The 11314-nt window shown below is 40.4% G+C and overlaps 1 protein-coding gene, 1 long non-coding RNA gene and 3 other non-coding genes across 5 annotated transcripts; all 5 read right to left on the reverse strand.

Annotated features, from left to right (window-relative positions):
• Window positions 1–3337: 3337 nt before the first annotated feature.
• On the reverse strand, window positions 3338–5078 carry LOC128785660 (uncharacterized). The gene is made up of 2 exons (XR_008429966.1): window positions 4451–5078; window positions 3338–4278 (listed from the first exon to the last, which is right to left on the reverse strand). It is a non-coding gene; the product is annotated as an uncharacterized LOC128785660 (long non-coding RNA).
• A 2230-nt stretch (window positions 5079–7308) lies between these two features.
• Window positions 7309–11295, reverse strand: RPS12 (ribosomal protein S12). Its single transcript, XM_053938636.1, has 6 exons — window positions 11230–11295; window positions 11039–11090; window positions 10501–10617; window positions 8721–8823; window positions 8152–8253; window positions 7309–7398 (listed from the first exon to the last, which is right to left on the reverse strand). Exons 2-6 carry the CDS (start codon window positions 11050–11052, stop codon window positions 7336–7338), a joined length of 399 nt encoding a protein of 132 aa, XP_053794611.1. The 5' UTR covers window positions 11053–11090; window positions 11230–11295; the 3' UTR covers window positions 7309–7335.
• Window positions 7727–7861, reverse strand: LOC128786542 (small nucleolar RNA SNORA33). The gene has a single exon (XR_008430333.1). It is a non-coding gene; the product is annotated as a small nucleolar RNA SNORA33 (small nucleolar RNA).
• LOC128786543 (small nucleolar RNA SNORD100) lies at window positions 8320–8406 on the reverse strand. The gene has a single exon (XR_008430334.1). It is a non-coding gene; the product is annotated as a small nucleolar RNA SNORD100 (small nucleolar RNA).
• LOC128786534 (small nucleolar RNA SNORD101) lies at window positions 9706–9780 on the reverse strand. Its single transcript, XR_008430325.1, has one exon. It is a non-coding gene; the product is annotated as a small nucleolar RNA SNORD101 (small nucleolar RNA).
• Window positions 11296–11314: the final 19 nt, after the last annotated feature.

Genomic DNA, 11314 nt, shown 5'->3' on the forward strand with positions numbered 1-11314 from the left:
CGCCGCCGGGTCCCCGGGAGTGCCCGACACCCAGCCCCAGCACAGGCACCCGGGACAAGCAGAACAGGGTTTGGGGTACCCATCCTCCCAAATGGGACTAGTTCCCCATTCTACACTTTGGGAAATTAGAATTTACAAGCTACAGGCACCCATCCACGCAGACCTCCCAGTCTGAGACTCTTCTAAACTATTTTTCAAGAATAAAGCATGCTTGGTAGCTTTCTATGCTTAAAACAAAAAGAAATGAAAAATAGAAAATGTCCATATGTGTGAGCATTATTCATTCCTAAAGAACAAAGCACTAGCAAGATGGTGCATCCAAGGAATGAAAATACACATTCAATGAACATTTCCAAGTGATTTACCAACCTCCACACAGGTGCTTGGTGGCACAAATATTCATCACCATTTTTAACCATAAAACCACAGTCTTCATTTTGGCTTGTTTGGGCTGATTTTGAGCGGGGGGCGGGGGCAGTGGTTGGTAGTATTTTTGGTTTTGTTGTTTGGTTTATTTTATACGCTGCAGACTTCATCCCAGCAGAACCTTGGATCATTCTTAGGGTCTGCTGGTTTGCCTTCAAATTTCCCGAGACAACTGTAGAAAAAATAGCATATGACTGAATGTTTAAATAAATCATACATGCCAAGAGACTTGAACAGGACAGTACACACAGCCTTTCTTTCCCACCTAATACTATCTTGAGCTTTGTAATCTACCTTTGTAATCTACCCACGTGTCTGCATGGATGCATCTTTGTTCTTCCATTCTTCTGTCCCCTGACAGTTGATCTCCCTATACTTTGCCACTCATTTTATGGATTTTTATTGGCAGGAAATCAAGAGTGAGAGAGGGTCACCTCAAGGCTCATGGCCAGACTGTCTCTGTCTCAGTGACTTAGCCTCTTGTTGCTCTGCCTCCACCTCCTCCTAACCATGTTGACCAGTTTGCTGTTTCTCTTCTTAATATAAGAAAAATCACTCAAAATTCATGTCCAAACAGTAGCTTTAGGGGTATTTTCACACAATAACAAGTAAAAGAGGCACATATATTTCCAATAACTTTAATCTGAAAAGGACGTGTATATGGTCTTGAAGGTCAGATAGAATGATGATGCTGTTCACAATGATCAAAAAAGCATCAAGAAATACTGGTTTTAAAAGAAAGTGTAAAAGCTGTGGTGCTGAAAAACAAATGGTGGACAACCATGAGGGAAGAGTCAGAACAAGCTGAGATTTTTATTTGGAGGGATGGAAGTCAGCCTCTGCAGAAATAGGATTTGAATTTACATGTTTTTTTCAAGTACAGTAGCTTGCTAAGTTTTGTGCTTGTAAAGGTACACGTGCTGACAAACATTCTATTTTGCTGCTCTGAAAACAGCAAAGCTGGAGGGTCATACTTGAATGTTGTCCATTCAAATAAATGGATGAAAAATAATATATACCATAGCTCTATTGACGTACGAACACTTTTATATATATGGATATCTAAGGGTGTTTCATTTTTTTTGTGGAGGCGTTCTACAAAACATGACCTCAATTCCCTTAAACACATAGTCTTAAAACTAGAAACCTTTTGGTTTTTTCCCCCATTTGCCTTCCTAAACCCGTCCCAAGCATCTGTACTATGTTATCCAACACACTGGCTGCTAACAATACAATCAATACAAAAGGTTACTTAGGGGTCATGGATTTTTTTCTGTCCTCAAAATACAAAGCTTATTTTAACAGGGATCTGATCGCTTTCACTGTAGAAAATGTCTTAGAACCACTCAGGTAAGAAGGAAAAATAAAGCATACTGGAAGTACAATTTTTTTTTTTTTTTTTAATTTGGAAACAGGCAATTTAATAAACATTTTTCTCCATTTCCACATAAAATACATTTTTTAAGTTTCACAACTTGATCGTAAATTTTATAGGGCAGGAACCTGGCATGACAGGAACTGACATAAATGCCTTTTTCATCACTTCTGGAAAACAGTATCTATCTGCTTACACATTAGTATACTTCAGAACATTAACATACTGACACTACTGTTCCGCTTCAAAGTGTAAAACTTACCTTACCTTAGACCTTAGTCAGACTAAAGCAAAGATCAACAGATTCCTGACAGTGACTGAGCTATAGGACAAGCTAGGTCGATTTGTACCTAAACATTTTCGCCCTTGTAGATATATTTTTATATAACTCTGTTTTGTGCCTATTAATCTTTCAGCAGTATGAAATATTAGGTATCAATAAAATAATTTTCTTAAAACAAATTGCGTTTGGATTGTATTATTTTAATTTTTAAAAGCATACTTGTTACTTTAAGTATCCCCATTTCATGTAATATTGTGTTGCTCAGAGGTCTCAGTGAAAATATTTTAAATACTTTTACTTACAAACTATACCCCCTCCCCCCCCCATTTTTGGATTGGAGAGGATGGTAAAAGCTCCTTAAGACGAAGTGACTTTCAGATTAGTTTCCATTAGTTCACATAATATGACTTGGACACTTTCAGAATGAAAAGGAGGAAGCATGGTAACAAATGGCTGAAAGTTCAGCTATTTGTATAGTGATTTACTTCTGTAAAAGATTGTATTATAATTTAGACTAGATCAGGTACATGAAGCAATTGATGTGCACTTAGGGATTTTTGTAGTAGACTTTCATACAAAAATAATGCCAGTGCACCAAGAAATTATGCATGCATGTGGAATCATTACATACAAGCCATACTAACCGCTCCATCTGCTCAATTTATTAAAGAGAATCTCAAAACAAACATTTGTTTGTTGACCAATGGCTCAAAAAATGTGCATTTACTTAAATGTCTAAAACCATTGAAAACATAATTATTTGTCCTTACGTCTGCTTTCCTTAAGGCTTAAAAATACAAACCACATTTGTGCTCACGTAACATCTGCTATCTGGTTCAATGGTCTTGATGCCCAAGATTTTTAGCTTTTTCTATTTTTCTTACATTTGTAGCTTTGTAGATTGCTAATGCATGGCTGTAGCTCCTAGTAATTTTCCTGCCCTCTTTCCCTACATTTAGGAACAATAAGCTAACCTCCTAAACACATTCCTAAAATATTTAGTCTTATTCCAAGAAGAGAACCAACTACAAGGATGTTCTGTTACACAACCAGAATCTGGACTAGAGATAGCAGAACTGGGGCAAAGAAGCCCCTGGGCTGCTTCCAGTGGGGTAGTACCCTGGGTATTATTACCTAACCAACCAATCTTTTAATTGGACAATATGTGATAGGTATACTAATCAATTAACCTTATAAAAATTGTAGAATTACTGTGCCGTGTTCAGTTTTTGCCATATCGTGTACCTGAAAGCTTTCAAGTAAAGGTTTGTTTTTATGTTATCACTCTAATGTTGTTAGGGAAGATCTGTTCTACTTTCCAGGCAACAGTCTAACAAAAATTACAAGTCTTACTAAGGCTTCACATCCCAAACATATAATCTCCAAGAGATCTTCAAGGCTGACAAATAGATGTTCAGAATTCCTTCACAGCCTTGGATGAGAGACCTTTGCAGTCTTCAGGAAAGGGAGCAGGTTTCAGGGACAATGCTTGCACCAGTTTCAGGAACACAGACACCTGAGGAACACTGGCTTGTAGCTGGCATAGCCAGGTTTTTCAAAATGAACAAGGAACAAAATCAGACAGGTAGAGGCAATTCTTAACCAGAAGTGTTATTAAACAGAAAATATTGGGACGTATGCCTATTTTTTTACAGGTTATTTTGTGGCCTATTATTTTTTTTTTCTGTATGTGGGATTAGTTCTCATCCTTCATGAAGTACTTAATGCATTAAATAAGACAGGAACATCTCTTCTCTTGGCAGAGCAGGCAAAGCAAACAATTCTCTCCAAATAGCTGAAGCCCACAAAAGTGCTCGTGCAGTAGCAGATTTGCTGCTGACAAGCCCTGATGCCCCAACACTTGTGCTACTGCAAACCACACCAGCACACTACAATGGGATCCTGCTGAGCGAGCTGTCCTAAACCAAAATTACCTTCAAGCGAGCTCTCAGGCTCACACATCAGAAGCACACACACCCCTTTTTAAAAAGAAGCAGCAGAGTAGCTGTGCCACTACCCCAGACTCCAAGGGGCTGAAACAGTGAAATATGCACTGTCATGTGAAACAGGGGAGGTCAGATATAACCAATTCTCCTACAGGAGCTGCAGTCAGGCCCATGACTCCATCAAACCAGGAACTGTACAAATGTGGTAGTTGGTGCTGCTGTTGTCCAGACACTCGAGCTTTTGTGACCTACAGCAAAACACAAGACAGAAAACCAGTAGTGGTCCAGATGACACACTGGTGGTTCTAAAAGAAAATTACCTTAACTGGTTTCAAAACTTTTATTATTATTATTATTATCATATAGGATGTTCTCCAATGCTCTCTGAAGTCTGTGCTTGACACATTCACAATGACTTACCATAATTTCTTCAAAGCACTTCATTAGCTTTCTACTTCATGGTGAAACATATTTTAGGCCTGCAAACACCAACCCTTCCACACAAAATCACCCAAACACTATATTTCTGTTAAGAAAAAAAAAAAAAATCAAAAGCCATAAAACATGCATCACTACTGAGTAAACCATTCTGTGCTATCCCTGTTTCAAAGGGAAAACATGCAAGTGACATTAAATACAATGAACAGAGGAAAAGTCAGGGTCTGTCCTGAAACCCTAACTCTGAAGTCTTTAATTTCCATTCCCATGTTTAGTGCTAACCACACGCATTCTGGAGGCCAGTAATGTACCCCTTTGGGCAGGGGGGCTGCAACCTCAAGTAGAATCCCAAACCCTACTCCTTCAAAACCTTATCTGAAATCCTGCAGGATATATCAAAATCAGTCCATCTTCTACAGTTAAGCAAAAAATACCCTTTTTTAAGAAAGCATGAAGATATTGGCTCTTATTAGTCCACAAAAGACAGGCCTCAGACAAGCATTTACTAAGTCATGCAGTATGAAGGACTAACAGTCACTTCTTTGCCTCAGCCAATTTAGGAAAATAAACTTTCACTAAATATCAAGATGAATCAAAAGCCTTGGGTGCAATTTGGATCTCAGGATTTTTTTGAAAATAAACCAAAACCTAGGGATATCTTAAGTAAAAAGCATAAAACAAACTTAAATCAGTTCTCCAGTGCTTACTCTGCATAGGCTCCAAGGTCATTTCTTATGTTTCATTTCCTGGAAAAGCCCTAATTTGACACCTAAGCATTTTGATAAGAAAATTCAGGTTTCAACCTTATTCCTTCTTTCAAAAAACACTTAGGAAGTGTTGATTCTATTCCAATGAAAAAAACTCAGCATGGAAAGATGTTATTCCCTAGTATTAATATTCATTGCCATGTAAAATGGTACAGTAACACTAAAAAAAAAAAACGAAAAAACATTCCTGAACGTTTACTGAGGTGTCATTCCACTGCAGCAAAAGAAACACTGCCTAACCAACCTGCTTGTAAACTACAGCCCCCCTTACTTTAATCCCTTCACAGGAATTAGGAGGAAATGTAATAACACAGCTACTGCTAATTCATTTGCCATTCTACTGGTATAAATCGAGCACAAAAAAGATTTTGATGTTATTTTTCTTACACCAAGTTAAAACATGTTAAATTAGTATTTTGTAAACCTAAATAAGTTTGTGTGAGCTGGACTCTTCTCAACTTTGTTGCAGGCTTAACACACATGAATTAAACCATGGAATACATTAGGTTTGGAAAAGATCATGGAGTCCAACTGCAAACCAAACACTGCCAAGCCCACCACTAAACCATGCCCTTAAGTGTCACATTTTCAGGTCTTTTAACTGCCTCCAGGATTGCTGATTCCACCATTTCCCTGGGCAGCTTGATCCAATGGCTGACTGTATTTCCTAATACCCAGTCTGAAACTCATCAGTCCATTTTCTGTTAACCTGTAACCTGCTCCTTCAGAGAGCAGACCACCTCATTCCAACCTCCTTTCAGATGGCTGTAGAGTGACATAGTCTCCCATAAGCCTCCTCCAGGCTAAATAACCCGCTTCCTAACTGGCTCCAGACTCTTCACAAGATTTCCCAGCCTCCTTTGGACAAACCTTAAGGTCTGTTTTCTGAGAACATGCATTAGTTTAGCAAAAGATACAGACCATACAAATTTAAGCAGGTGACTTTATTGAGTACACCTGAAAATGTTACTACAGAAACCTTTTCAACAACCCAAGTCACTCAACTCTACTACAAGTAACAGACAGGGCCAAAACTACGAGACCCTTCAAGAGCCTAGAAGAGAGCTGTAAGAAAAGTGCACCTGAGCCCAAATGGGGAAGATGCCTGCCTTCACTCTTTTATGACTAGGGATATCAAGAGGGGTTACAAACCATAATGAAAACTTAAGTCAAGCCTGAAAAACAGATAAACATTCCCGTCTCCTCAGCCACAGGTGCTCATCCCCACATACTTACATTCATATCTTACACATCAGCATAATCAGCAATTCCTTATGACTCACTCCACTTAAGAGCTACTCAGCACAAAACTGAAGATATATAAAACAACTTGCAGGAGGGTAACATATCACACCAGACTAAATCCCCTGCTTCCAAAAAAAACAGACGAAAACACAAGTTCTGAACCAAGTTATCGATTAACTACTATAGAAACCAAAACACTGGGCAAGTTAGGAGTTTAACACTGCCTAATCTGAGCAAGTAAGAATTTAACTACTTGGCTACCCTACCTACTGAGAACTACAGAATCAGATCTACAAGTGCATGACGATACTAGTTAGAAGATACTATTGCCCACAATTTGAGGCAGAGAAAGAAGTGAAACACATATTGTGTCCATTAACTTCCCTGGATACATCAGGAAAGCATATATAGAAATCCTGCAACATCTCAGAAGAATTGGGAAACAGTTAAGGCTGTTCTTCTCATTTGTCTCAGTAGAAGGACCCAAACTTTTATCACAGAGGCACTAATACTTTAGATAAGTTACTCAGAATCCTAGAAATACAGACCAAAGCACTACCAAGCAAGGATAGTATTTAACTGTCTGCATTATTGCAACTTGAATCTGTGCCATGTTCTAGCTGGTAACTTGTGAGGTAGGAACAGAAAGCAGAACTACCCTAAAAGAGGAATGGTGGCAGGGATCCCCACGATCTTTTTAGCAAACTGGCACAGTTAAAATACTAATAAATTACACCAACACTTGAAAAGTTTTTTGCATCTTCTGATGTTATCCTTTACAACTCAAAAGATCTGTTCCAGACACCAAACCATTAATCACACATACACTAGACTGGTTCAAAATTTATTTGTCATTCATTTCTTGCACTTGAAGTACTCTTCGATGACATCTTTGGCCTGAGATTCCTTGCCATAGTCCTGTAACACAATAAAACCCATTGTTAACATAAAGACAGACCCATCCTAAATTTTACAAACTGTTTTTCACAAGGACAAATGGATTCTGACACTTTTTCACAAGAAATTATCAGAATTCCACAAAAGTAAGCTCAAGCAATTTGCCAGTTTTCCCCCTCTTCTTTAATAAGACTATTCTAATAAAGTACTGTTCTATTCCATTCAAATGTACCACCCATTGGCAGGAACGCAAACAAAATCTTTTCTGCTTAAAGAAACTCAAGTAAAGCATGTGAAAAAGTAGAGTAACTATGAAAACGCATGCAGAAGGCACTAGTCTTCATTATGAAGATGTAGCCATCTCTTGGGACCTCAGAGACCACAAAGTCTTCAAGGCTCGTACTGTGGCTTTACTTTGCCAGTGTTAGTGTGAAATAAGCTCCGCAAAACATTTTCAAGTTGAGCGGACACACTGAACTGGCTCTTCTGTCTAAAGCAAAGCTTCCTATCTTCTAGGTAGGCCTTTCCTTTTAATGATTACTGGCAGATAGGCATAGATACTTTGAGGACACAACCATTAACTCACAAAATGTACATGAATAAATAAACATGACAGGGACTATGAAACAGGAAAGCAGCTTTTATTCACTATCAACAATATAAAACTATAAAAAAAAATTAGGAGCTGTATTTAACAGTTCCTTATCTAAAGCAACCTTTGGTTTACTACTTATTTTCAGAAGTCAAGAAATAAGATATAATTAGCAATCTTACTTTGACAACCACACAACTGCAGCCCACCACTTTGCGAGGTTTTCCTTCTCTGTCGATCTTGCAGAGACCCACCCATTCGCCCAGCTTCTTGTTGTCATCAACCTGTGCAGAGCACCACATCACATTAGAACTTGCCACTTCTGGCACAGCTGGCTCAGCCCAGAAGCTGCTGTACTGTCAGAAGCATTGGGTAACGGATGGCTGCTTTCCTCACAGGCATCAGCAGAGGGAGCCAAAGTATCATCATCGTACAGCTTGAGCCTCCCTGAAGTCACAGGAATGTTTCTCCCACCTTCCACTCCCAGCAATAATTTTAGTTCTTAAACAGAACACCAGAATTTACTTTAACTGTGCAAAATAACCAATCCACATCCCTTGCCATTTACAGCCACAGCTTTTGTACTGTGAAAAATGGCAATCATGCAGAACCAGAACAATCTGCTGCTAAGGGAAGTTCTCTCTAGGTAAGACATACACAGAATTACAGTAGTGTTCTAAAGCTTCAGCTCTCTACGTGCTGAAACAAGGAGCATAACTGCTCCAAACTTTTGTCTCAAGTTGACACTTACCTTTATTAAGTTGATCTGATGTTCTGCACAGAGTGCTTCAACTAATTTTACATATGTGGGTTCATCACAGTTTGAGGCCAGAACACAGAGGTGGGCTTGGCGTCTAAAAAAAGAGAACTAACAGATGTTACTTGAGGCACCAATTAAAATTTCTTGATAATCAAAACCAAAAATAATTGCCTTCAACACATGCATTTCTAGAGAACCACTTCCTAAGTTTTAACTTTTGGTTACAAGACACCATAAGCTTTTGAAATTCTAAGTATACTTTTGATGTGATTTATCATTTTTAATGTTTTACATATATACATTACAGGCTATTTATACATTGTTAGCTTTATCCTCAGATTCTATTTTTGTTTTGAAAGCTTCTAAAAATCCCACTAAATAAATTCTCAGCCATAGGAAAACGGTCTGATGACTGGATAAACACCAGGTCTCCTACAGAACTGTCATCGTTACAAAGCAACCAAGTTACAAGTCACTTTTTCTTATTTACCACAGATTGCAGTAATTGAACATTAGAATTTTAATTACTAAAAGCTGAATTTCCATGTCAAGGTGTTTTAAGTTCTTCAGAACAATCTTTTCTACTTACGTTCAGAGAAGCTGTAATGACAGGGCCTCAATTCTAATTAGGATCTTTGTATACTGTGGTACAATGTTAAGATACCAAAGGGATACCTGACAACAGAGAGAGCTGAGTAGGTCTTCTATGCTTAACCTAATGAAATGTGACCTCTGCAAACAAAGTCAGTTTTCCCTAAAAAGACCTTCTTCATCAGGAGTGTCACCAGAATGCCAGAAACATTTCCAAGCAAGAACCATTGCACACACGTGTACAAACCTCACACACACCATCTGAACACACAGCTTATAAAGCAGTAGCTGCACTCAGAAGAGCTCACACAAACCAGCTGTCAGTCACCTATGTTGTTTCTCTGCCCTTGTTTAGTGCCTTGTCCCAAAAGTTGTATGCATACAGGTTTGTCAGACAGCAGTTATCACTCACAGGACGAGTGAAGGGGTATCCGACTAACTGAGAAGTCATCACCCAAACACTGCAGCTTTACATTTAAGCAGATTTTCCTTGCAAGGCATGTATGGATTTGCATATAAACATACATAGTATGTATATATATGTATATAAAGTATATATATACAGATATACTTTGCCTAGAAAAGACCATAACTCATTACCTAATGACAGGCATTTAAGTTCAATGCTGTTTTGACATTGCACCGTGACAATTTACGTACTGTTGCAATATACAAAAAGACAGCAGAAGAAGTATAAGAAATCTATGAATTTAAGGCTTTTTCATAAAAAGGAAATTAACTCTTCCAGGAAGTCTGAAACACATATTGACCCGATTAAAATCTTATAAAGTTCCGAGAATACTTTATTACGTCTTAAAACGTAAGGTTCTTGAGAGCCAGATGTTTATAGTCACTACAGCAGGCCCCATTCAATTTTCTTCACAAAACCCACACACCCACATGAACACTCAGTGGCACTGGGGCCACAAAATGACAGAACCTAATACACCAGATGCTGCTGATCTTCAATCAACGAGTTTAGCTTCTGTATTTTCAGATTCCACTTTAAGGCCCCAAACCAGAAGTTACAAAAGACAAAAATTACTGGCAGATCATCTTGTGTAAGTTTTAAACTGAACACCTGAACAAAATGGCCACTGCAGGTGTTCAACACACCTCATCACAAGGTCTCACCCAGTTTTACTATTCACAGCAGAGAAACTGGTGACACCACACTTACTTGTCCAAGGCTTTGGCTGCTTCACGGATACCGCGAGCAAGGCCATCGTGGATAAGTGCGGTCTTCAGCACTTCTTGCAGAGCGGTGTTAACATCCATTACACCTCCAGCAGTAATGCTAAAGAGAAAACACAAAATGTTCTGATCGTGCCAACAACTTTAAACTAAAAGCAAAAGCTTCCCGTTCACCTGCAAGCATCCGGCCGTTAAAAAGTACAGAAAAAAATCAAGTTAAAGCACTATACCGAAGAAAGAAGAGACGAAAGATGAACTTGAAAGAAGCTAAGGCATTAAATCCTCCTGGCGAGCCACCGGACCACGCTGCCTCCGTGCTCCTTTAGGGAGGAGGACGCCATGCGCACAGCAGCCCTGCCAGGCGGACCCCGCGCCCATCTCCCGGCCCGCGGCCCGCAGGAAGCACGCAGCTGCACCGCGCCGGGGCCTGCACACACGGCACAGCCAGAGCTCCCGAGCCTGACGCGCAACGGAGCCACCCGGCCCCTCCGCCCGCCGCCCCCGACGGCCCCGGCCCTGCTCACCCTTCCTCGGCCATGGCGCTCTCGGTGGGTGCGGTCCCCGCCTGGGTTCCTACTGCAAATACAGACACAGGCCGCCCCGGTGAGCGGCGCCGGCCGCCCCGGGGCCCCCGCCCGGCCCGCTCCCGCCGCGATGCCCCGAGGGCCGGGGGGATCCCGCCCGGCCGGGCCCCGGCGCCATCGCGGACACTCACCCGGCACCGCCGCGCGCCGCTGCACAGAGAGGGGGCGTGGCCGCCGCCGCGCGCTCTTATAGCGCCACAGGACCCCGGCCTGTAC

This window comes from Vidua chalybeata, chromosome 3, assembly GCF_026979565.1.
Source record: "Vidua chalybeata isolate OUT-0048 chromosome 3, bVidCha1 merged haplotype, whole genome shotgun sequence".
Classification (NCBI taxonomy): Eukaryota; Metazoa; Chordata; class Aves; order Passeriformes; family Viduidae; genus Vidua; species Vidua chalybeata.

Excerpts from the sequence above, each read along its gene's own strand:
- RPS12 (XM_053938636.1), bottom strand. Across the intron at positions 8,254-8,720 it reads ATCAGATCAACTTAATAAAG|GTTGATGACAACAAGAAGCT; the intron begins GTAAGTGTCAAC and ends TGCTCTGCACAG. Across the intron at positions 7,399-8,151 it reads GCAGTTGTGTGGTTGTCAAA|GACTATGGCAAGGAATCTCA; the intron begins GTAAGATTGCTA and ends ATTGTGTTACAG.